This window comes from Kryptolebias marmoratus, linkage group LG13, assembly GCF_001649575.2.
Source record: "Kryptolebias marmoratus isolate JLee-2015 linkage group LG13, ASM164957v2, whole genome shotgun sequence".
In the NCBI taxonomy this organism is placed as follows: Eukaryota; Metazoa; Chordata; class Actinopteri; order Cyprinodontiformes; family Rivulidae; genus Kryptolebias; species Kryptolebias marmoratus.
Genome location: NC_051442.1, coordinates 8,990,327 through 9,017,735, shown reverse-complemented (window position 1 = coordinate 9,017,735; position 27,409 = coordinate 8,990,327). Strand labels below are relative to the sequence as shown.

General features: G+C 37.7%; 1 protein-coding gene across 3 annotated transcripts in view; it reads right to left on the bottom strand.

Moving 5' to 3' along the window:
- Window positions 1-5,915: 5,915 nt before the first annotated feature.
- The window catches only part of LOC108238991 (transcription factor COE1-A), an 88,346-nt gene continuing 66,852 nt past the window's right edge, over window positions 5,916-27,409 (bottom strand). For 2 of the 3 annotated variants that reach the window (XM_017421405.2, XM_017421404.2), the window contains 7 exons: window positions 21,612-21,700; window positions 15,994-16,059; window positions 15,691-15,853; window positions 14,801-14,983; window positions 13,925-14,122; window positions 11,631-11,699; window positions 5,916-9,770 (listed from right to left, as the gene is read on the bottom strand). In XM_017421405.2, the coding sequence (XP_017276894.1) occupies window positions 11,632-11,699; window positions 13,925-14,122; window positions 14,801-14,983; window positions 15,691-15,853; window positions 15,994-16,059; window positions 21,612-21,700 (767 nt within the window). In that variant the 3' untranslated portion in view covers window positions 5,916-9,770; window position 11,631. The remainder of the gene's footprint in view (window positions 9,771-11,630; window positions 11,700-13,924; window positions 14,123-14,800; window positions 14,984-15,690; window positions 15,854-15,993; window positions 16,060-21,611; window positions 21,701-27,409) is intronic. The other variant, XM_017421407.2, reaches the window with a different exon arrangement.

Here is a 27,409-nt window from a genome sequence, read left to right as displayed (position 1 = left end):
GTGAGCTCTGCCTCGAGAGGTTAAAGTCGCATAAATGTCTGTTTTTGTAAACTGAAAAAACAGCATAATGGTGGAGACTCAGGTCAAAAATTTTGGGTTTAAAATCAGTTGTTAAACTGCACTTAGAAATATATTTTTTAATGTAAAAACTTTGCACTGATTCATTTCACATCATGTCTGTGAATGTCTATTTGGTGCTAACAAAAACACAAAAAGAAGCTTGGCTCTCAAACAAAAGTCACTGAAACATGAAGTTGGCTGCTTCTAGCCTTATGTATATATACACACACACACATATATATATATATATATATATATATATATATACACACACACACACACACACACACACACACAGGTAACCCAGGTGCTAAACAGGTGAACAGCTGCAGCTACAGCAGCTGCTCGACCTGTTCAGTGATATCTACGTCCTCTCTGGAAGTTGTGGTCATCTGTTTTTACAAATAAACATTTTTGAATTTAATTTTGGCACTGGCTCAACATGCATACTGACAAGCAGATGTTCAAATTACTTACAGTTAAGGTGTTTCTTTTTAAAAATCTCTCATACATAAAAAAAGTTTTGTTTAATGAAAAATCACGTTTTATACATACAAATGTGTCAATTTGAAAAAATAAAATAAAAATATACATATACATATATATTTATATTTATTTATGGATATGCCAGTGGGCATTTAGGCTAAGAGTTGACATTATTATGTGAACTTGGTTAAGGAAGAGGCTTGATTATTTTAGCTACTTTCAGCTTCTACAAATATGAAATTTAAGAATACTGTAAAGAGACAAAAATTTAATGTCACATATCTCTACTGTAAAAAGGGACTGAGATAATTGTATCACTCTAACACAATACACACAGACACACGCACACACTGCAAAAAAAGATGCCATCGTGGACTGCAAACCAGAAGGCTTTTCTTATTTACAGTCAACAGAATGATATCATTATTATTCAGCTCCAGCTGATGATCTAAACTTCCCGGCAGTGGATGATGACATCAGCAGGTGCTAAGTGATGATGCCACAAACCCAGATTAAAAGTTTACTCAGAGAGGTAATTGAAAAAGATGAAACCAGGTCACTGCAGCCCTGAAGTTGTTGCAATGATAAAACATTTTTATCTGAGAAAGAACTTACAGTTCTGTTCAAAAAGTCTCATCCCTGGTCTCTAAAGGACTGGACTGAATAGCAAGCAAAGCACAAAAAAAACCTTCCGAAAGCCTGAAGAACTATTGATCAAGACCACTTTAAAGATGATTAGAAGCAAAATAAAAAGAATTAGGGGATGACTGAAGTACACTACCTTGGTGTGTCTTTGCTTGTATGACTTCATTTCCATTGTGCCTCTGAAACAACAACATTTGAAGGGACGAATAGTCTCACCAATTCCCCACCTCTTGAGAATGCACAGTATGTAGGGTTAGGAGGAAAGTAGTTAAGGGATGGGGGTTAATGAGATCCCTTATAAAGTCCTGTTCAGACCTTGCACCACCGTCTAACTTTTCTGCTTGTGTGGGGTCATGTCAGTTGAATAGGACGTCCTAGAGCAATGGTCTCACCTGATTTGAACCAATGGGTGATTAACAGGCTTCCGCAGAACATGAAGAGGTAATTTAACCACTGAATCAGGTGTGTTGGAGCAGGGAAACAAGGAAAACATGCAGGATATTGGCCCTCGAGGAACAGGATTGGAGACCCCTGTCCTACAGTGTGACTCAGGACAGGTTGTGTTCAGATTATCAGACATATGCAGATAAAAGATGTCCAGACAACCTCTGAAAGTTCACCTGTATTTAGCACCATTCAGTTGCAATCAGTCACTCAGGACAGATGCCAGTTAAGGTCTGAACAGGGCCTAAGACACGTGCACGCTGGAAGCAAAATCTGGTCAGAATATTCTGAACCAACAAAAAATCTTGCTGGGATAGAAATATATGAACATCAGGACCGGACTGTAGAGAAATAATATTGTTTTTCTCCGTCTTAACATGTTTTAAGCAGTTATTTTGCAACATATAAATGATTTTTTTTTCTTTTTTTAAAGTAAATCAGTCAATTGGCCTCACTTGGCCTTCAGGATGCTTCATTTTCTCCATTTAGCAAAAACAGAATAAAGCATTTGTTCTTACAGAAGAAAGCCACTTTTTTTCTTCTTTTTTTTTGCAGTTTGTACCACAATCGGGACATGACAGCCATGTGCTAATCATTCAAAAGAAATTCATCTGACTTGACTTAAAGAATAACGAGAGGTGAAAATGTGCGACTGCAGAGGAAAATGGAGCAAAGGAGACGGGAGAAAAGCAAAAGAGGCTGATGTAAATATATTCATGGCAAATGGATTACCAGACGAAGGAGAGAAAGATAATTGTTTGGAGTATTCAGTCCAAGTCCCAGCTCAATTTTGAATCCTCCACTTAAGTGAGTTTGTATGATTGTGTGTGATTGTATTTCAAGCCGTGTGAAACTGTGAGTTACAAGTGGGTTTGAAGTGGCATCAGTGAATGGTGTCGTCCCCCGTACTTAACTCAAGCACGTCTCATTCAAATGCACGGCCAGACCTTTAACACACACGTTTAGCTGTTTTTGTACACCAGCTCTGGAAGCTCCTTCACCTTTTTGTGTCTGACACTTTTTCTTCTTCCTCCTCTCTGGTTTATCCAATTATATATTTTTTCTTACAAGATTTATGTTAGATGTTAACTTGATGCTTTCTTTATATTCCTTTCTGCCACTGAGTAATAAGAAATGCCAATAAATTAAATATGGATTAACCTCTGACTTTTAATAACTTTAAATATAAATGCTTATTTACAGTTTTTTTTTGGTAAAATTGTGTCTAGAATTTATGATATAGTCATTCAGTCATCATTAGCAAGTGTTTTTCTCATCACAAACATTAAGAACCCTCCAGTAAAGCCTGGGCAGCACTGGACCACCCAGCAGGATGAAAATGATCCAAAACTCGAAAATAATCTAGATCTGAATCCCATCCAGAATCTTTGGAGAGAACAAAGAAAATGCTGCACAAGTGAACACAGTACATGTAATAGTTTCCTGAGGATTTTTCTGTTTTACGTTTTGTGTAATGTCGTCCTACATTTTGTTCTTCATTGTTCTGTTAAGTTTTGTCAAAATCATCAGCCACATGATTGTTGTATTTGTTGTTGTTGTTTTTGTATTCTGGTTTTTATTTTGTTTGACGGTTGGTTTCCATTATTTTTCTTCCCTGCGCTCATCTCCAGTTGTCTGATTTTCACACTTCCACGGCTTCAGTTCACTTCTTTCAGTGTTTATAGTCTCAGGTTTTCTGCTGCTTATTTTCAGACCTTTGTGCTCATTTAGTTCTGGCTTTGATATTTGCATTTGTTTCTAATAAAACCTTTAAAGACAGCCATATATCTTTCTGAAAAGAATTTTTGAAATTATAGCAACTGTTTTAGGTCAGGTTTTGCTTGTGATGCTGAATAAACTATGAAAAAAATGTTTTGCTGTAGCATACATTTGGTGTCTGAAGCTTTCTCTTGGTTTATATACTTTATATCATTTGGCTTGTTTAGAATAAAATAATCCCATCTGTTCATCTTTATCTCCTTCCAACTTAAATGTCAAATTATGCTGCTTTTTATCTACCTATATAGTGGTTCTTTTGCCTTTGTTTAGTGTTAAATGTAATGTTTTTTTAATTAACAGTTATATATTTTAATAATACACAGTTATATATGCCATCAGTATTTTGTCTACTGTTTTTTTATCACTCTCATGAAACTAACTTACTGTTTTTATTTTATTTTTCTCAGCCGGATGAACATTGTCATTTTCTGTTTGTCACCAAATTCCATAATTAAAATAAACCAAAACAACAAAGAGAAATGGTTATAATTTTTTTTAAAATTAGCTTTATTTAGACTTCTGAGACCCTAAATAAAGTACACAAGAACCAAAGGTGAAGCTCTTGAGAGTTCAAGTCAGCAACCATGAATAAAAAGTTGAAAATGTTGTATCGGAGCTCTTTCACACTGCATCCTTTTTAAAAAAATCAAAACATTTAACAGACCTGAGGAAATGGAATTTTACCTCTGTGTTAAATTTTAGCCACGTCATGTCTAAAAGTTGAATCGGAGCTGCCTTCTTCAGAGCTTACTTTAAACACGTGAGAACTTTTTATCAGCGAGTCGTTTGCACAAGTCGAGAATCCTCCTGTAACAATACTGTTATTTATGAGGCACTGATATCCACATGTTCGCCAGATGCCAGATCAAGTTAAACATTTCTGCATTAAACAAACACTGATCAGTTCCAAATCAAGTAAAAAAGGACCAGTTATTCCAGAAAAACTAAAATGCTTACACTGATGTTTAGAGTGGCATCTTGGATGTCCACTTCCCGCCTATTAAATTATTCCTGAATATAAAACTGCTCTGTGAGCCAAACCTCAAAAGATGGCTTTTTGTAATCTTAAAGGTTTCAGATTCAGCTGAAAGAGGTGGTGGGAAGAAGGAAGAAGAGAAGGGGATAGGCTGTGTGTGTGTTTGTGTATGGACACGTGTGTTCCTCATTGATGGGGTTAAGTGCAGCTTGCAGTGTGATGTAGTGATGGAGAGAGGATGAGAGGGATGAAAGAAGGAGAGAGGAAGAAAAACAAGAGGGTGGATCCATTAGCTAATGGATGTCTTCGGTCCTGTTTAGTCAGACTTGGTATCATCACACAGACACACAAGAGGCAGGAAGGCGATGAACGAGGGCGTTTTTCTGAATTGTTGGAATGGCGAACAAACAATTCTTCACTTTATAGAATAAAATAATCCAAAAAAACCCAAGTCCCATCAGTTCTTAGGAGATTATAAACATGGATACACTATCATCACCTGAAAATATTGTTTGTGTGTGTGTGTGTGTGAGTGCGTGACATGATACAGAACCTAATTGGTGTCAATAAGACATCTGTGGCTCCGCCCTGATTAGGCCTTCAGGCGGAGTGGAACTCCTCACACCCTTTTCTCCTTCCCATCCCCACAGCCTGCGGTCTCGCTGATAACAAAGCAGGTCCCGTCTGTCTCATTACAGGAATGGGTCTCACTGCGGGCTTTGTATTGTTTATGAAACCACACACACACACACACACACACACACTGTAGGCAGTCTGATAGCCTTGCTCAACATCTGAGCTGCTGAAGACAGGAAAAGCTTGACCTGACAAAAATAAGGTGAAGAAATAACAGAAAAATTCTGATTAAAGAAAAATTAAATGACCATTAAGTCAGCTCCCTCTAAAAACATATTGTGTCAGAATCAGGAGGACCCTTTAGGCTTTATGGTTTGAGCAAAAATGAATTTTAACATCTGAACTGGGAAGTTTTGTGTCATGTCTAAATAATGTCTCACAAATATTGCCTTCATCTTTTAAATATTTCGGTTTAGAGAAAAAAATCTTCTATAAAAACAAATACAATCCATCCAAAAATAAAAAGCTACAGAGGTGCTGAGGAGAGCATTATCACCAGACAAAATTGTCTACATAAAAAAACTAATTTTGTTTTTTTAAAAATGGAGTTCTATGCAAACAATAAGAACAATTATTATCTTATATAGCTATTTTAACAAGCTCAGTTTGGAGAAATAGTTTAACTTTGACCTGATTGACGAGCTAATGGCTAGTCCAAGTGTGGCCAAGACCAAAGTGGATCGTTGCTCCATGATAGTTTTCATTTGTGTACAAGAATACAATGTAAATTCAAGTTTTATTTTCCAAGAACATCAAATAAATCAATAATAGCTGAAATTTCATTGTGAAAAAATGCATCAAAGCATCTAATTTATTTTTATCAAACACTTCCTGTACTCACATTGAACTTATGTGGCAGTTTGAGTGAAACAGACCAAAGCTCTTTTACTTAGAGATGAAAGAACTTTAATTAAATATAGTGAAAGTCAAAAAGGTTTTTTTACACTCCAAAGTTCAAAATATTACAAAATCATCTTCATCATCTTTACAGTAGTTTCCTCTGTACTCTTCATCTTCGCACTGCTGATAATGTGTGAACGAACGCAGACAAGCCAGGGTAAATGATATCTCTGTTGTCAAACAAGTGCTCTGAATCCTATATTTCTCAGCAAAAGCCTCTCATTTACTCTTTACAATGATAAATGCAGCCAACGACAGAAAGAGGTTCACACACTTTGTCCTCATGCGCTCACAGTCACTGTAACACCAGAACAGTGGTCTCTAGGCCCAGGATTGAGATCAAATAAATAGGTGGCTCATTTCTTTTGAAGAAAATGTCAGAAAGCAAATAAAAGAAGGCAAATACTTACAAGAACAACGAGGCAAATTAACAGAGAAAAGAAAAGAAAAAGAGAGAAATTTCTTTCATTTCCTTCAGCCTTCATTTAGCAGTTTTGTTCCATCTAAAACTCATGAAACATTTTGATAATTATAACAAAAAATTGATCAGTTCTTCATCTACAGAACACAACAAAATGATGCTAAAAGAATATTGCAACATGAGAAAATAAAACACGTCCTCTTATCAACAAAAGAATACAACATGGCTTCTTTGAGACTGAAAATAGTGGAAATATGGCTTTTAACAGACACTATCATACAAAACAAATATAATCCCAGTAAAATTCAAACCTCCTTTGAGTCGAGCTTGCTGGGTGTAAACTGTTTTTCCTGAAAACACAACAGTTTTGTTCAAACCTTTAAGACAATTATTCCCTCAGATTCTTGATGACCACCATCTTCTCTCATCCTGTTTTTGATGATTTGGTTGCTTTTATTGTGTTCATTTGAAAACATTTTGTATTAGGAGTGTTTTTTTTATCTAGCTAGGGATCAAAATGATTTAAAACTGCTATCTGTTCTTGGTAAAATGACTCAGCCTAACTTATAAAAGGCAATAAAGGCTGGCTTTTTGAGCACTGCCTGCTGCAAGTTTCCAAAAGGTTCTTTAATTAGCTGACAGATAAATAAGCTATGGCAACCTACATGTTACAAGTAAAAGAATGTAAAACAACCAGCTCTGTAGAATAAGACTGTGCAGTCATTTGTTAAAAAGGGGGTGAGGAGTGGACTTGGGAAAATTAAAATAATCCTTATATAATTAAGACTGTTGGGCAACAAAGACTGCTGGGCGAAGTTTTTAATAAACTGTGATGCTTTTTTTTTGAGACACATCACTGACTAACAGCTTGCAAAAATGTGTTGCTTTCTGCTTTAATATGAAGCATTTACCTGTGCTTCCCAAACAGCACAATGAATAATGGTTAAATATAATCCAAATTAAACGTGGAAATCAGAGCTGCTCAGTGTAATTGCATATTGCAGCACGATTTCACAAATTTCAAGATTTTGGTCCTAATTACCAGGAAGGTTGAAGGAAAAGTTTGTAGGTAATCTTAAATAAAAGGCGTCCTGCACTTCCATGTTCACCCTTTTATCTTTATCAACACAGACTTGAAAATCTCCGTCAGACTGTCAGAGAAATAACAAAATTTAAATTTTACACGTGATTATCATATTGTGTTTCTGTGTAATTGCCCCGTCTGTGTTTGAGTGTTTGTTTGTCTGCAGAATAACTCACAAACCAGCAGATGGATTTCAATAAAACTCTCAGAAAGTAATCATCTGATTTCCATCTACACTGAGTCAACCTGATTCAAGATGGCCGTCACAGCTAATCAACTTTAGCAGACTCAACAATGGCTCCAACTCAGTCAGTTTTACAGATATTGAGCTAAAATTTGATCTGGTAGTAGCTGAGAGTCATCCCCAACACATACTTTCAGCGCTTACAGATCGTGCAAGGTCAATATGTGTTTCTTCAAGAAATGCTACTTTTTAATTTCTAATTTGCAGTTTGATGATGCAGATCCAAAAAGGCCAGTGGTTATGGTAAAAAAATTAAGAAAACACCCTAAATTTAGAAAAAAATTATAAAAAAATGACTCCTGCTGTGGTTACTTGGACATGTTTAAAACTCAGTGACATAAAGAAATGTTTAAATGTAAAAAACTGAATATAAATCTGTCATTCATTGTTATTTTTTTTTTTTTTACTTCTGGTTGAAAAAGTGACTTGTATTTGTTGTTTAGTTTATCTAGTTTTGTTTCCTGTTAGCTGTTGCATTGCTGTGCAGATGATTTACTAAACAGACAAACAAATGTTGCATCAAGAGCAGAGCCTAACCCCAAACATTAAGTTTCTTCTGACACTAATCAACTTTTACGTATCTTAACCTAAACAAACAGGTAAGTGGAAGAGTAAGCAGCAAATAACAGCAGGTAAAAACAATAAGAGTAAAAAAAAATACAAAAAGTGACAAAACAAAGTTAAACTCTTGTCTCTCCTCTGTCCACCACCACCTCTCTGTACAAACTTTATGGCACCTTTATAAACTGTATATAATATTGTTTGGAGTCACAATCTAAATAATTTTGCAGCACTTGTTGAAATTACCAATAATTTTTTTAAGTTTTGAAGTCTTGCATATTATCACCTCGAGGGTAAATAACTTAAAAAAAAAGAAGTTGCAGATTGTTTGTTTTACTTATTTTTTGCAGAGCAGCATGTAAGACATGAACATCATTGCTTATTTTTAAACTCATGCAGCCAATTAAACCAAGTCAGAGGGCTAGCACAAGCTGATCGGCCGACTAATCACCATTATTATCTTAACAAGCACAGCAAACTAAAAACAACAACAAAACAAGAATGAACTTATCTATAAAAGCAAAAGGTCAACAAAAAAATCAAATTGGCAGAAGTCCTTTAAGACATGTTCTCCCTCTTAGAGAGGGCTGTTTCAGGCTTCAGCAGCAGATGTGGTTGCATGGGAGGACTCAGCGGCTGTTGGCAAACATTAATCACCAAAGCCCCCGATGGAAAGGAGCTACAAACATTTAGTTATTGCCAAATCTGTAAAATAGAATTTGTAGCATTTATTTTATCTCTTCAACAACAACAATAACAACAACAAAAAGAAAAATTCCAATGTACACGTTATAGAAAATATAGCACATGAGAGCAAATGTACGTGACACCAGCTGAAAGCAAACACTGCTCAGCTGAAACTGCAGCCTCAGGTGCAGCTGGAGAGCATCTGAGTCCTTCAGTTGAACGCACGGTGAAGAACCGTTGGTCTGAAAGTTGACGAGCGAAGAGTAGCTTTGGCGAAGGAAAGGAAAAGTGTGTCTGGTTTGGCTTGTCTGTGTTGGCTGGATCAAACCTCATATGAATCCTGCTTCATTTTGACTCACCAGCTCTTTTTCACATTACATTCCTTTACTGGAGACAAAACTTCATAAATAATAAAAAGAAAGAAAAAAGGAAAATTGCTTGTGTTACAATTAAAAGGAAAATTAAAACACATTAACTGTTGCACAAAAAGAAAGAAAAGTAATCGGTCACGAAGGAAGGAAGTGGATTCTCTTCCTGCAGCCGAGGAGAAACTTAACGCAGGCGTGGCAGTTCTTCTATAAAATCATTACAGTGTACAAAGTCTCAACAACCGATCTTGTTCTTGTGGGTTTTTTTTTTCTTCTTACAGTTGCTTTTGTGTTAAAAAAAGAAAGGGCCTGAGTTGGTTTTGTTCCTTCAGCTCTGGACGGATGCTTCCATCCTCGACCGGAGTCTGACTCGCACCAAATCCTACATCGGGATCAGCGGCAGGGTGTGCTTGACTCATCTTACAGAAACACACAACACTCACACCTTTACATGGGCGGGACGATCATTCCTGGGATGGCTGCAGGGGTGGAGCGAAAACAGAGCGAAGAGAGAGAGAGAGGGAGGGGAGGGTGGAGGGGGAATAAAAAGAGACAAATAAACTTTAAAACACAGCCAAATATTTTCACTGTCGTAAAAAAAAAAAAAATCCCACGTAAACACATCAATATGTTCCATCTGTGCAGCTGTGTGACTGAAGTGACATTTAAGTAAACATCAATGGAAAAATAAATCAGTAAAATCAAAGAGTGATGCATCATATGATGTAAGTTAGTGATGCAGCTCACACACACACACACACATTTAATTATGCGCAGCAACAGTTGCCATTATTTTACTGTACATTTGGATGTTTGCCTGACATATTGCATCATGGGAAGTGTCGTCTTTAAGCCAGGGAATGAGTGTTGATGTATGAGAAGCAGAGCCCAGCCCAAAGTGACACACACACAGTTGTGTTTCTATGACTACAACAAACATTACCTTTACTTACATTCGGTTTTTGGAAACTTAACTCAGACTTATCTCATTTCACCAAGAGCCTTAAAGGCTCACTGTGTAAAGATAACATATCTATGGGAAGGAAAACGATTTTTAGAAAGTTTCAAATAATATCTAGTTGTTTTGCTGAACAAATTGCTTCGCTTTTGTTAAATCCTTCAGTTGATCACTGTCAAGTTTTCAGCTAATAGCATATTGGGAATCAATATTTTGGTGCTAAAATTCAATTTTATGTGTCAAATTCTGTCGATATTGGGTTGTCCCTTGGGTTTAGGCACCTGCTTGGATTTGAATAATTCATAGGTCAAAGTTAAGGAGTTTAACAAACAAAACATTTTTTAAGAAAATGGTCAGGTTTGGGACTAAAAATTATTGACAAAAGCCCTAAAAACTATTGCTGAATACCATTTTAAAAGATTACAAAAAAGTAAGGCTGCTTGGAGATAAAATCTAAAGATATGAGGGATGGCTGAAGACTTTTGCACCATCCTGTTGTTGCAGTTTGTTGCTAGACAGTGAGTGAATGACATTTATAATGGTTGCTGTTCCTGGCATAAATGCTAAATGTCAGTGTTTGTCACACTCTGAACCTTTAAACTCAACCCAAAATCCTCCTGATGGGATAAATAAAACCAAAGAGTGTTCTGATAATATTACTGATACAGGAGAAAATCAATTTTATTACCCTGCATGATGCCAAAACCCTATAAAATGTCTCGTTTGAGCTAATGTTGTAGTTTTGTCTCTGTTTCTATTTCACATCAGCCTCCTATAATTAAACACACAGAAGGGCAGGTAGACTGACAGTAAAACCTGTTGAGACACTCGAGCAGCTGTCATTGTTGATCGCTTCCCACTAAGCTCTCTGTGTGTGATCACCCACTGTGTGTGAGACAGAGAAAAGTGTGTGTGTGTGTAGCAATAAGTGGGGTGTATTTATTTCAGTTGCGCTTTGAGGCTACGCTTTGAGTTCCCACACCCCCACACATGCTCGTTCCACACGCACAACTAAACAAAGTCAGTGATGTTGAGAAAAAAATCCTCCGTGCCAAATGTCTGTTTCTGTCTTTGTAAATATCTAACTTCCTGCCTTTCTTCCCAGCCAGAAGGAGGAGAGGGAGGCAACCAAATGGCTAGATCTGTAACATGAGATGAGAGGTGGAGTAGAGGTGGTGATGAGACAGATGGAGAAATAAAAGGAAGACACACAAGGCAAATAAGAGTAGAAGACGTCAAGGGTGAACTCTAAAGGTGTGAGAACAAGTATTCGGATACAGATGTAAAAGTGGTGAAACACTGAAACATAAAACTGTGAATTAGTCAAAGGTTGCAAATGCATTAAGATGACAGAGATGAAGGAAGAAGCAGCTGAACATACTTCAGGTGAAGGCCAGGCCTTGTAGAGAGCCGGCTGTTGAGTACTTGCTAGAGTCCACAAATGTTTGATCTGGTAAAAAAGGGTAAAAACGAAGGAATGGCAAGAGAAGGATAACAGGTTAGAGAAATGACAAGATGAAAGGTTAGAAAAAAAGAGAAATAAAAAATTAAAAACATCAGTTAAACAATGGAAGAGCCATCTCACCAAAAATGACCTCACAAATAAAATACGATTTATGACCTTTACATTTAACTTCTCCATTTACTCTCAAAATGGATTTTTTTAGAAGAAAGAAAAAAAAACCCCAGACAACTCATTTCAACGTCTGTCCATGGACTGCTTTTCTGTCTTGTTCTCTGTGTTAGTCCTTGCATTTCTGTTGCTCCGGTTTTGCATGTGTGTTGCATTCTGAGAGATATCACAGGAACTTTCTGCTGTTGGGGCTTTCTTAAAGCAATCTGGATCCAATCTGTACATGTCAGAAACCAATCTGAGCTGACAGCCTGAAGAAAGCCTGGGAAACAAATGTGTGCGCCAGATTAAACTTTAATTCGAGGATAAATCTCATGACAAAGGTGGGCGGGACACTTTGAAACACATGAGCTGCGTGTGTTCCATGTGAGACGGTAATTGATGGATTTCAGATTTGAAAAATAAGAATCACAGAACACAGAAAATGCTGATTTGACTCCAGCGTTCAACACTCATAAAGGCATTTTTCAAAGACAGGATAATATAAACATGTGTTTTGTACAATATTTGTATTCATTTTTCTAAATAAGCACATTATTCTGCAACTCCCAGTGGGATTTCTTAACACAACTTGTTATTTTATACCTTTAGTCCATCTTTAAAAATGGAATAGAAAGTTAAATAATACCAATGATCTCATGATAATGTCAACACTAGTAATTTCTATATAATTCACCGGAATGTATTCAAATTCAGTATAATGGGAAATGTGGTCATTTTAGAGTAAATTGACTCCAGAGACCCTGTTGGAAAAACAAAACTGTGCAAAAGTTTTGAGTAATTTCTCATTTCTTTATATTTTGCCTCTAATGAGCCAAACTTTCTCATAATCTTTTAAAGTGATCTTGATTGATCGTTCTTCAGCCTTTCTGGGGGCCTTCCAAAGTTTTTCTTTAAATTTGGCTGCTTTTACAGTCATTTTCAGTGCTGTCCCTCACCCTTTTTAGAAGTATGTTTGTTTGTAAAGCCACCTAAATTTGACCTCTCAGTCATTCAGGGAAATAAATCTTCCAAGACTTCAAAGAATAAACCAGCGTTGTGTCCACACATAACGGATAACTTAACAAAGAAGCAGTTTTAAATTGGACCTTTTTGCACTTCGTCACCTGTAGACTTACAAAGACAATTTATTCTTATTTCTTCAGGTGAATCTATGGAAAATACCCAAAATAAAACTATTTGACACAAAGTAGTATTTTAGTACCAAAAAGGTGATCCTCAAAGATCTATTAGCTGAAAACGTGTCAAACAGAAGATTAAATGATGATTCATCTCTCAAGTCCGATATCAGGTCTTTGCTGGATATTTTTTGGCTGAAAATATGACTTTGAGATGCTGGTCATCAGTCTTTTAAAGCAAACTCTTTGCATTATGACCCAATGATCAAGTAGAAGAACTGGGCAGAAGAAAAAACAAAGAAGAAAAACTTTAAAAGTCCTTCAGAAAGTCTGAAGAACAATAGATCAAGACCACTTTAAAAGATTACAACAAAAGTCTGGCACCCTGGAAGCAAATTTTAAGAAAATTAGTGGTGGATTAAAACTTTGCACAGCGCTGTAATTGTAGGATTGCAATAAGAAAAATTTTAACTACAACCAAAGGCTGTGAATAACGGAGCAAAGCTGTCAAACATGAATCTGAATGTAATGCTTTGTCTTCTAAATGTGGCAACAAATCCCTGAACAGACGGGACTGAACAGCTCCTGACACAAACAATGAACTGACTGCATGGAAGTGACGAATCCTGTGGACACACCAGAGATTTTAGTAATGTTGTTGGCTCTGTGAGGCTGCAGTTTAACAATATACAGCCAAAGTTATAAGCTGAACGTACTGATATGTTCATTTATTAGTGTTTTGACATGAGCCAAAGCTTTAGAATAGTTTTTCCTAAGGGGTTTTATACAATATTCTAAATAATTGTCAAAGTCAGAAGTCAATCAAGAGCCTATAATTGACCAAAAGTCCCTCTCATCTATGAGTTAAATCTTCAAATCTTGTTTTTCATCTCCCTCTTATTATAGAGGGGCTCAGTAAATTACCTTGAAGTCCGTTTCCGTTGGCACTGGTGCAGGAAGGCGGAGGGGACGACGAGGGTCTGACCACTGGAGCGAAGGCAGACTTCTGCTTGACGGCCGCTGACACCATGTTGGCTGGAGAGAAGGAGAAGACTCCAGAGGAGGAAGAGCAGTTGGATGGTAGGGAGGTGGAGGAGGCCATAGTGGGACTGGATGGAACAACTGGGAGGAGTGAGGACAAAGAAAGAAAAAGAAAGATGAAATGAGAAAACTGAAACAGGTTATGTGTTGTGACCTTTTAAGGCAAAAAATCAGGATAATGCTCTTCCTCATCCTCTTCATTCATCAACCCTCACCTTATCCATTCCCTTTTTGAGTTACTATCTGAAAGAGGTCAGCTTAGGACAAACCTGCCTAGATGGAAACCCCGTCCTGAGTGTCCTTCTCCTCAGCTGCTGATCACAAGCCTCCCCCATGAGCCTCAGAGAACATTTATCCATCCTTCATCCACTCCACATAAAGTTCTATTAAACCAAACTCACATTGCTATTGAACACTCTGCATCACTTATTTTCTCATTTGTTCTCTCCTCTTCTTTCCTGTTTACTTAGTAGGACTAGGATGCAATTAACTAACAGAAAGAGAAGATGCTTGACAGCCAGATAAAAGGCAGAGAGGGAAGGACCGAGTGGCGCTATGAGCTGTGAGTTGGTGATTGTTTTTGAGGACTCTGCAGCAGAACGCTACACAGACAATCTCCATCAGCAGCTGCCTCTGGACATTTACTACCCTTGTAGCTGAATCTGTTTAATGCACTTCTTTTATCTGCAAGCTCAGGTCTCATACAATATAATATGAAGGCAGATGATAATAAACTGGCAGAGTTGTGTTTGCACTCACTAGCATAAGGCGAGTTGGCTGCAGAGCCGTTGAGGAAGGTGGGCGAGCCTCCGAGGTTGGTCATGCCGGTGTTGTTGGTGTAGCCGTTCATGGTGCTGCTGACTGACGTGTAGCTGGTCTGCTGAGGTGTGGAGCTGGGCACGTAACCGTGAGGGGACACACTACTGCTGCTGCGCACAAACCCTGCAGAAAAGAAGGACAGTGGTGTTGCAAAGACAGATAACCTGAGACATGAGGGTTGTTGTTAGTTTTACTGGTTACTGAGGTGAACTTTGAAAAATCCTAGAAACACCACAGCTTAAAAAAAAAGAACTGAACAGTGGAAAAATACTTTATAAGATGACAAAACCAATAATTAGCCAAGTTTTTAATTGTTATTTAAAATAGAAGAATAGCTTTTAAAACTGTATTTCTCAAAATAGCACTGGAACATAGCTGTTTGAGGAATCTCATGCAGCATATCTACATGTAGCTTCAGTAGCAAAGTCTCACTTTTATTTTGAATATATTTATAATATTATTTCTTCTCGAGATATTTGTGAACATTTAAAAAAAAATTAATGAAAAACAACCACAAAAAAATAGATTTTAATTGGCTAGTTTCTGCCAACACAGAAAGCAAACTGGGATCTAAGGTACAAGTAGAATAAACTTAACTCAAAGTTAGAGTAAATGTAAAATAACATAAATATTAAAAACACCAACTGGAGACACTTTTGTGTGCTACCTGTTGATTGAAGTTACATATGAATTCATACAAGTGCAATTAAGTTTCTAAGCATTTGCAAAATATCTAACTCTTTTTAATCTAGCGGTAGATTTCTTTGATCATTTGTTGATGTATTTAATGATTAATGATTGTAGACATCATCAACAGTCTAAAGCCTTACCCTGATTGGCTTGTGAGGTTTCCGAGACGTTGACAGACAGCTGCCCGGTGAAGGAGTTTACTCCCATCATGCCCGTGTGAGTCGAGCCGGAGAGCTGGGTGTGTCCTCGAGGAACGCTGTAAAGAGCTTCTGCAATATCCGCTGCGCGTTTCAGGATGATCTCCTACAGGAAGAGGAGAGGAATAATTGCCACGAGTGCAACAATGAAACTGCTTTTACCATTCTGCTTCTTTCCATTTGGACAACTGAGTGCAAAAGTGTGTGACTGTGAGTAGGTGTGTGTGTGTGTGTGTGTGTGTGTACCTGGTTATTATGAGGCAATCCGTAGAGAGCTTCCACCAAGTCTGCTGCTCTCTTTAGAATAACTTCCTGAGAAAAAGATAAATTAAATTCAAAGATGTTAGCATTTAATTCATTATTTTTTTGTCTTTTTATTGTCTAAAGGTAAAAAAAAAATCCATCAGAATACACTTGTAAGAAAAACAACTTACACTTATATAAGTTATTTATTTAAAAATAGGACATCTTCATCCCCTCCCCTTCTCCTTAACACCCTATCATCCTTATTTTTCATTGTTGCTTCTTGATAAACAAATTGCTCTTCACTCTTTCTAAAGAAAGATTATCTGCTGTCAGCTTGAGTGCTTTTATGTGTCTTAATGACATCTTAAAGTGACAAGGATTTAGAGTATATCTAAAGTCAATCTAAAGTTCTTTGCAGGCTCTTCTGCTACTTATATCCTTCAGTTATTTAATGTAATCCATTTTTTTCTGTTCTTTTGCTTTTTCTCCACCAATTACGGCATTCCTGTTTTTTAAATTTGTCTTCTCCATCCTCTCCACCTACTATAAGCTGTTCTCTGTTTTGTCTACAGTATGTGCCTTTTTATTGTCTCTGCTCTCCTCTCTTCCTCTCTGGGCGCCCACCTCGAGGTCTAAGGTGTCTTGTTTAACAGTTAACGTGGTGTCGCTTTCACAGCGTGTGGTGACAGAGAGAAAATGACTCTGTGCTTCACGGTGTTAACCTGCACGCTGTGACACACTCACGCACATACTTATGATTCGCTGCATGTGGGTTCTCCTGCAATTTTGTGGTGTGAAGTGTGTGTGTGTAGCATATTGCCTTTCTATCTGTGTGTGTGAGGATATAAAAGGTCACATATCCAGTCAGCAATTTTTGTGTGCCGGTCAAAGGAGCTAAATTCAATCTTTTACACATTATTATGTACATGCTGCCTCTCTGTTAACCTTTCATTATTAGACTGGTGAGCTGAGCCACTTACAAACACACACACAGATGCACACACACACACACATATAGACACAGAAACCTGATCCTGAGTGTTGAAGTGGTTCCAGTAAGGCCAGTAGCTGATAAACGGGAAGGAAAGTTGATCCTCTGGTAACATCATCATCATTATTATCAAGTCTGCAGGACGGTGCTGCTCCATCATGACTGGCTGCAGGAATCACTGCACTCTGACTTTGTTCAAATTCTATTTTATTTTTACATTTTGTCTTTTAATAAGCACAACATAATCCACCAAAATAAAATCTCTGTGTGTAAATAAAGAAAGAGCTGTTTTTTCAGACTGTCACCTCCTTAATACAAATGAGGAAAAAAAAATCCTGTTATATTGTTTTCATGCAACTTTAAAAAAGCTCTGATTCTATTCTTGTGTTTCTGGATTAATGTTTTGAAATTAAATAAAAATCTAATACACCTAATTTATATAATTTGTTATATGATGAATGCAGTTGCAGAATAAGGAGGAAAAGAGTTAAACAATTCCAGAAATAGAAAATCTTTGAAATGCTGATAAAAGTCACATGTAAATTAGATACTGAAAAATGAAATACTTTTAGCCAAACTTGGTAAGAAAGACTGATTTCATTGTACACTGGTGATGAGGTAAATGATGACAAGAATGACAGAAACCAAGTCTAAAAGGTTAATTTTTCAACAAGAAGTCTAGTTTTCTCTGTTTACAGTAATGAATGCAGTAAAAAGCGGTTTTTAAATCCTTTAATTTCTGTTTGATTCATGTGATTGCTCTACCTTCTATCTGTCAAGTATTTATAGAATATTTAAGTGACATGTGGTCGCCTGTCAATTCTTGTCAAAAATGTCTTTGTCTAAATACATAATTGAATGAACAAGTCAAGCTTTTTTTTTTAAAATAAAAAGTTTATATAACTTTTCTCTATGACTTTTTCAACTCTTACTAAGATCTATTCTGGTTTGTTTGAGGTGAATATTCAGACTAACAGGTCTACTTAGAATCAGATGGAGGAACAGGAAAAAAAAGTGATAGAAAAGACAAATCTGCTGGAGGAGAGGAAGAATGACAGGAGCTGTCGAGGCGCGTTTACTGTCTGAGTTATGTGCGGTGCTAATATGATAACCATACAATATCCGTGCACACGTGTTGTATGCATTAGGACCAGGAAATGCTGAGCTGAGTAGCTGGGGGTGTGTGTTTGTGTGTGTGTGTGTGTATGCCAGGATAGCACAGACATGACACACACATGACTTATTTCTCCCTAATGCTGGCACATTAGCTGCCTGATCTGCTTCTAATGTGCCATTAGGGAAACCAAACATGGAAGGTCACCCCTCGACCAGAGATGATGTCATGCCTTACATAGGAGCTCATGGAGAGGAATAATGGCCACAGTCACACACATAAGGAGACGCATCGACATGTGTGCACTCACATCCTGTGGGGAACAGTGGCTGACCTAATGTGAGATGCTGTAGTTTCAGATTTCATTGCCTTTTATTGGAGGTGAGGTAAATTTAGGAGTATAGAATAAAATAGTTTCATATACAGGATGTGTCCTCATGCATCACCTGGATTACTCGAACTCATCCTGGATTACTCATCCTGGTTACGCCGATGACACGACCTCTGTGATGTGTGACGTCATTAGGATGAGCTGCAGAGCCAAATCAGCTGAGTGAATCACTGAAGGAAGCCACACAGCTCTAACAGAGGATTGCTTGTGTCAAATTACTGAATTATAGGCGTGGCTGTGGATCAGATTGTTATATTCCAGTTTTATTGCAGGATCAGCACCTGCAATACCTGCACAGGAATGAGTCTAAAACATGATGGCATTAATGTTGTGTGGGTTTTTGTGTGAAAGAGTGAATGGCTGATATGGTTGGGATTGTATGGGAGTGAGTGCCCAACATGTTCAGAGGAGGAAGGTCCAGTGATTGGTCAGAATGTGTTTCAGACACATACATTGAGTAATCCAGGTGATGCATGAAAACTCATACTTTATATCAAACTATTTTATTTTATACTCCTAAATTTGCCTTCTAGCTTCTCAGATTACACATATCAGACACTTTCCCCCACAGGATGTTATTGCACAGGGAGTTTTGTCTTTGTTGTTTTTGATGAAGTTGGCACATTTTCCACATGCAGTTATGCTGTTTTAAATTAGCTTATTTTCTGTTTTTGTGTCTTCATTTATGACTTGCTTTTGAGATCCCAAAGGGCTCATTAATTAATAGTTTCTTTAGTCAATATTTTATTTTGTTTGTTTTCAGTTTTAATGCACTTTGTGGGCATTTTTAGCAGATGTAAGTTAATGTGAATTTCAGACAAAATGAAGATGGCCTCCGTCTACAAAGCAGTTGGCTGTCATTGGCTAGGAAATGTCACTTTGTTTATGTTTATTTACATGTATATTGCATGTATGTAATAGTAAGTGGTTGAAAATAAATCTACCGTAAACCTAAATTATCTCCAAGAATACTGACATCATTTCTTGGTTCACAATGGATACATGTAAAATCTCAGAGCAAAAAGAAAGTGCACTTTTTTATATTAGTAGTTTATTTTTTCTAAATACCTTTAAACCCCCAAAGTGTATCATTGTAGTGATTCAAACAATTTTGTGCAGCAGTATAGAAAATACAGGGCAAAATTGAGTGATGAATTTCAATATGTAGACAAGTAACCACTCCTGCTTTACGTCACTTAAAGCTCGTTCCCACACAGATTATTAGCAGAAGACCAGTTTTATGGCAAAACATTTTCCTTTGTTATTGAACAGTTTCAAGTTAGGGGTTTTTAGATTCAAACTTTGGACCCTTAGCTTCATTTATCACATAAAATCAACATTTGTTTCATACTTTCCTCCTTAGCTGACTGAAACAAATGTATAAAATCTTCAACGTTTCATCGTAACACCAGTGTTTTCCCACCAGTTTGAAGAAGACAGTGAATACAGGTTTTAGGCATCGCTGTAGAAACTCTATGTGTCACGTATGGATGGATGCTGAGGAGATCACAGTGACACAAACTGGCAGCTGAACTGCTGTGTGTCGGTGTGTGGCTACAAAAATCCCCCGAATGTTCACTGAACAATTATAAAATCGGCTGTTCACTGATAATCCTCTCTCACACTCCGCTGCCCCGTCTGTCTGCCGTCTGTGTGGCGCTGCCAACAAACTCTTTTAACTTCAATACATTGAATGATCCGCATCCAACAGTCAGCTGAGTGTGTGCCACAAACCTTTCATAAAAAGAAAAAATGGAAAGTGCATTACTAAAATCTATCAAATACTGCTTTTAGCTTTAACTTAGCAAATAAGACATTTATGTTTTTACTGTTCGAATGTAAGTTTGAGACTAAACTGAGCTTATTATTGTTTTATTCTTCAAGATGACACAAGCCCAATAAAAAACATATTAGTATAAAGAAACTAGCATACTTTGAAGAAATACATATCGCTCACTGCCTTTATTGCCAAACTTGTAAATAAAAATCTTATATGATCTGTTAGTTCTAATATTATTTGGTTGGAATTAGATTTGGCTACTACCACCCCAAATCTTAGCTCAATATTTGTAAAATTCATGGCCGTTCTTGTGTTCGCAAATGTCAATTATATGTGGAGGCCATCTTGAATCAGGTTAACTCCAAAAGTTAATCAGCTGTAAGAAGACATCTAATGATTACTTTCTGGGAGTTTCATCAGATCTGTTCATTGGTTTATGAGATGTTTTGTTCACAGACAGACAGACAAACACACACACACACACACACACACACACACATACACACAGACACAGGTACTCACATGATCGCCTGCCTTATGTCAACAAACTGAACATCTACGTTTCAGATGTGAAGTTTTCCTGAGTGACGTGTCGCTTGCATTCTTCCTGACATGATCCACATTACACACAATTGCTAACACATGTGCAAGATTCATGGGTGTTAGTGTCAGCTTGTTGACATCACAGTATCACCCCATAATCTCATCATGACCAGCGCCTCTTTCTTAAATGATGTCACACCAAATACAGCCAATCCTGGATCGGCTCCAGCAAGAAACTTAGATCCAGTCAACGACAGCTGTTTATGAGGTCATGAAGTCACCCTCCCAAACGTGCAAATTCAAATCTTCGTCAGGTCACAGGACACTGCGAGGAGAGGCATCCTGCGTGTACAGATCATGATAGGAGGGTTTGGTCTCAAAGCAGAGCTCATCATTTGTTGCTAATTGTTTGCATCTGCTGATCTTTTAAACACGTCTTTTGATCTACAGATGATACACAAATAATCAGATATGACTGTCTGATCTGGAGAAGATTCAAACATACACGCTGTAAATGGGAGTTTTATGTCACTCGTGCGCTAAGAGTTCACGAGGAGGTAAAAGAACAACCCACAAGAGATTTGTAGACACACATTTTGCTTAGAAAAAGGAAGAAAACATGTAAGTTTTTTGTTCTTGTGTATTTCAGCGGGCTCATTCTTTGATAGCAGAACAACTTAGTGTGGCTCTAATGGAGAAACTGCCACAGTCTTCCTCAGAAGTCTCTTTATTCAGCATTTGATTTCCACTGGAGGCATTAGATAAATTTGCCAAAGATCAGAGTAAATTCCTGTGATACCTTAGGAAGCCTCTCAGGGTCCCCTGGGTGCCGAGGGATAACCTTCTGAAGCCTCTGGAAGCCATAGTCGATGGTTGGTTCGTTCAGTGCTGCAGAGAGCAGAAAAACAGACACAGGGAGGATGATTGAAATCACATACTTAATGGCGATAACAGTAAACACCTCGCGCTCAGTTCTGACACCATGTTTTATGTGTGGGCGTAGCAGCAAGGATTCCTGTCATAACTTCATCGGTTCATCTCGTAGTTTACTCGTTTAATGCGTCCCCACAACACAACTGCTAAAACTGACATTTTATGGACAGAGATGCATCATCGCATCATCGCTCCTAAAAGTGATGATTCAGCTGTTAGGATTGTCATGTCACTGATGACTGAGAATCTACACAGACTTATTGGACATGGTGGGCTGTAAATCACAGACCAACCACTAAAACTGCACTCTTACTTTATCAAATTAGCAGATCGAGTTAGAATTGCTTTTAAAACAACTACCTGTTGAGAAACACACACACACACACACACACACTGTGTTCTGTAGAGACACTCTGGAGTTCATTAAATACCATTGGTAAGCCTGGAAATGTAATAACCTTATTTAAATTGGTAAAAGACAAGGACCAGAAAACAGCAAAGACAAATAGGGGATCCAAGTGAATTAATCAAAACATAAACATTAAACTACTTTTAATGTAAAACCTATTGGTTGTAACTACATTTGGCTAATTAATCAAACAATATTTACTACTTTTAAAAAGTCCGTAATTGGCCATGCCTGTGCAAATGTAACCAATAACCAAGCAGGATAATATTTTTAAGTGTACAAGTTATTATAAGGGTTGTTAAATATACATTTCTCTAAGTTATGTGTTGTTAAATAAAAAAATACATATTGGCCAAAATAGAACAAAAAAACAAAATAACCTCTAGTTGTAACCACTAAAGACATTTTTCACAGTACTAGTTCTTTCACAATATTAGAAATAAATGTTGTAATTTATTCACTAATTTCCTTCAGTTTGCCAGAATACACATGAAGTTTTCCGTCAACCTTCAACCACTTGCAACATCCACAGTTCCCAGAAACATCTGCTTCGCTTTGTCACTAATGTTCAGCTAACTGGTTTCACTGGATGAAATGAAAAACCACAACTTGAGCTTGAATCAGGGTGGCAGAAATATCAGCAGCCAATGTTTAAACTTGAACAAGTAAAACCTAAACTGCTGAACACAATAAAAACAACTCTGCTGATTTTGGAAACCAGCCTGTGGGTGTGTGGAGCAGCCGCTCTGGGATTACTTCTAGGTGCAGGCAGCTAAACACTACGTATATATGCAGAAAAGGTAGAGAACCTAATGGTGTTAAAAACATCTGTATGATAACAACACTGAAGGTGTAATCAAAAAGGGCTTAAAAGAACACTTAGTGTTCACTTTAATGTCCCAATTATGTTTCTTCAAAGTCTTTTTCCAATCAAAGTGTCAATCAAGTGCGGCTCTGAAAGCCTCCGTCAGTCAGAGCGACGCTTAAAGGCTTTTGGCCGTTAAGTGTGAGCGCTTGTGTGTTTATTGATACATGCAGGGGATGTGTCGTCACCACATCGTTGAACCCTGCAAGTTCAACAATGAGAGAAATGGAGGTAAAAAGTAACTCTGGTTGATAATTTGTATGTGTAAGTAACAGAGAGGGTGTGTTCCGTTTGTGTGCATGTTGTCCAAGTGTGCAGCTGCAGTGGTGATGTCTGGTACTTTCCACATCCAGCTCTGATAAATTACTTGCAGATGAATGTCCTGTGTTGTTTTGTAATTTCTTTTAGTGTGTGCGTTTTAGATGTATGTCTTTTTTATTATCACATCACACCCAAGTCTCTGGTTTCTGTTATATCCTAAACCACTTAATTTGTAAACTACATTACTTCATGAATTATGAGCTGTAAGACGTCCAGATGTTTAACGGTTATGGACAAAACTTCTCTTTGCTTCGAGGAAACTCTCTGTGCACAAAATAATTAATGACCGGTATATAGGGGTCTGAAGAAGTAGGTTGGGGTAAAAAGTAGAAAATGTGACACTTAAATCTACAGATCTGTAATCAAATGTAATTATTTCATATGTAGCTTTAAAATCTGGATCTATTGGCTTAATTCAAAAAACATATTCACTTTGTCTTAGTAAGTAATTGTCCATTAGTTTTAATTCTTTTAAGATTTTTTATTTATTTATTTATTTCCACAGACTAAACCCTTTCTTATGTTTCTCACAGATTAATCCCACTATTTTCATATTTTTGCCCAGAAATGTAAAACATAACAAAATCAGTTAATTTTTGTTCTTTATGTCGCCTTGTTTTTAGTAAATAGTTTGTTCTATTTCCTTTTATTGAAACATTCCTTAGATATTGTCATAATTTCTTTGTAATTTTTGTTTTTTTTTGGCTCTGTTTGGAAATCAAGGACCACAGAACCAATAATAGGTAACTTGCTTTTTAAAAATGCATCTAATAAAATGTTGCTTAATGGCATCTGAGGTTAATTGTTTTATCTCCCAAAATATGCTTTAAATTTGACAGGGAATTTATGTAGCTGCAAACTGAAAAAAAAACCCCAAAACAAAACACAATTTAAGTGTGAAGCGAAAAAGTAAAATAAGAAGTAAAGGGGAAGAGTGTGGTGAAGAGACAAAAAAAAAAGAGGAAAGAAAAAGAAAAGTCAGTCATGGTTGAGAAAAACAAAACTTAGAAAAACAGCTGCCTAACAGTCGGGGGGAATATCAACTGTCAGAATCAACTGCCAGTGTCGGATGCTGTGTCTGAACATCTCTGGAGACGTTTAACCGATGCCAACGCTAATATAACCTCCCAACACACAAGCACATGGAGCAAAATATGATTTAAACTGATTTTAATGCCTCGGGCCTAAAGCATCTCCAACTGACTTCTTATTATTGGATGTTTGTGTGCTGGTTGAAACTAAAACGGCATATTTTACCAATTTTCTTCAGAATCTTTTCCCTGCCCAGTACCAAACGTTGAATCAGAATGGAAGAAGTCATCCAACTGGTTACACATCAACTTTAAAAGGCACTGGTAGTACCAGCTGCAGCGTGGCCACCATCCATCTCTGACCCATATGCTCCAAACTCTGGAGCGCTCAGGACGCTTATGCTGCTCGTTTTGATGGGAAGTGCCTGTTTTTCAAGTTCAGTCAAATGAAAACCAGATGTTAAACAGTAAAATTTATTTTTTTGTTTGGCAGTTTCTGCTGTTGCAGAATGCAGAGAACGGTTTATGGATGTGTTGTCATGACACTGCCTCTTCTGCATCTTCCCAAGATCCTAAAAACCAAAAAGGACACCCCAGCAGAGGGACTGACATTGAGATCCGAATCTGTCTCATCTCACAAAGTCTGTTCCTGAATCCATCTCAGCACGAATCCCTCCGGCTCAGCTTTACCTCCCTCCCTTCATCCCCGTCTTCTGCTTCATCTCCTTTCCTTCTTAACTACACCTTCTGCCACTTTCACCCACCCGTCCGTTCCTCCATCCCTCCTCCTCCTCCTCCTCCTCCTCCTCCTCCTCTTCCTCCAGCTCTCGTTCTTCCCCTCAGTGCCATCAGATCAATATTCATTGAAGTTTCATGAGGACAGGCCATCTACTCCTGTTTCACAATAAAATGTGAACAGAGGAAGGGGATGGAGGAAAAGTGGCAAAAAGAGAAAATGCATGAAAGCTAAAAAAAAACAAAAAAAACAAACCCCAACAAAAACCAGGGATATCTTGGGTTTATTTTTGTGCAACAACTGTGTTTTTCTCATCATCTTTTGGGAGTGCTGAAACAAAGGAATCCGCAGATGAGATTAACAAAAACGGAGGGAAAAGGAGGAGGCTGAAGCCGGGCGGATGAAAGGACAAGAGGGGGCTGATGTAAAAAGAGAAGAAGAAGAAAAAGGAGGAGGAAGAAGTGAGGAGGAGGTGTGGTGATATCGATTCTCTGGCCAGCCTGCAGTTCAATACCACTGAATTATTGCTTCATTCTTCCCCTTATGAGATGAGATCTCTTTCTCTCCAGCTTGTCTTCTCTTTGGCTTTCTTACGTGGATGTATATGTGTGTAGGAATCACTACACTGTATGAGTGGATCAATACTTTACAATCTGGCTTTTAAAGTCCACCCTTCTTTTTGTTTTTGCTTCTTGTTTCTGTCATTCTTGTTTTTAATCTCTTTTTATGATCACAAAACTAAAGTTTAAACGTTTGGAAAAGACACAAAAAGGGGGGAAATTATCATTTTTTATTACTAAAAGTTTCTTCTATACATCTGGGCTATAGATTTTCTGTTGCAGCTGCACCGATGATAAATCAGCTCCATATCTTTTATATGTGTGTGTCCATGTATGAGTATTTATAATGTTGGTGTGTGTGTGTGAGCATTTATTGATTGTCACTTTGCACCATTGTGTGTTTACAGGAGTGTGTGATGTTGAGAATGTTAATTTTTCCCATCAGGCAGATGAAGCAGCCATACGGCACCATGTGCATGTGTGTGTGTGCGTGTGTGTGTGTGCGTGTGTGTGTGTGGAGTGTGTGTTTGTGGTAGGCCATCTGTTAACCAGACTACTCACCATCTTTGCCTCATATCACTCTGATTTACAATTACTTTCAACTCCTGCCCCTGTTTGAAAGTCTGTGTGGTAACTTGTGTTAAAACATGACCCCATGCAAGTGTGTGTTTATATCAGTGTGTGTTGTTTTTTGCATGTGTATGTGCGTACATGAGCATGTTAAATTGCTCAGCCCTCACACCCAGAGGCAACCACGGCTAAAGCATTTGAAAAAACCACACCAGCCAATCGGCTTTCACTGCCGGGACCTTTCACCGGCGACTTCCAGAAACGAGTCAACCTCGAGGCAGGGTCACGCAACCGCAGTAACGGATCGAGTTTCCTGGGTCGCATGTTGAAGCGATCAGCCAATCGCCGGGTCACCAGGGGTCACCCTCGCCCAATAGGAAAAGGAGTTGGATGCCAGACGGACCAATTAGCTGCCGGCTTGCCCGAGGGTCAAACTAAAGATGTTTTGACTGAAGAACACAGGCTGAATGAGTTCGCCTGCACAAAGAAACGTCCGTTCAAACGCAACACAACTCACAGTGCCAACAAAATACTCACAAAACCCACGACATCATCTGATGAAAACAAGATTCTGGCTTTGCTTCATTCTGCTGAGCTTGAAGTAATTTCTGTTATTTGCCAGCTGCATTTAGCAATCACTGTGTATTATAAACAAAATGCTTTTTGACGTAAACCCTAACGTAATGTGACACTCCATGCTGTTCTGTTCCAAGTTCTGAGTCTCAAATTCAAGCAAACCTTGAATGAATTTCTAGATTTTTTGATTTGTAAGATACTTCATGAATAAAACTTTGGCTTGATGTACAGTATGGCATCAATACGGCACCAAACAGCCCCAATTAACAACAAAAGTCAACTTAGGACTCTATACAAAAGAAAAACCAAGTCCAAAGCATAGATGCAAATCAAATTACAGCCAATTTGATTCTAACTTTTATATAATACATTCACTTACAGTACATTATAAGATGCCAATTAGTAAAAGTTTATCTAACAAAGCCAGCAGATTAAATCTTCAGTTCATCGCAGTCCCCCATCCTGAGCAGTGACAGGAGAAAGGAATGACTCCCCTTTAACAAGGAGGAACCTCCTTCAGAACCACGTCTAAATATATTAAATTTGTGTTTTGAGTCTAAGTGAGTACAATAATTTTCTTAGAAGAACTGCAAATG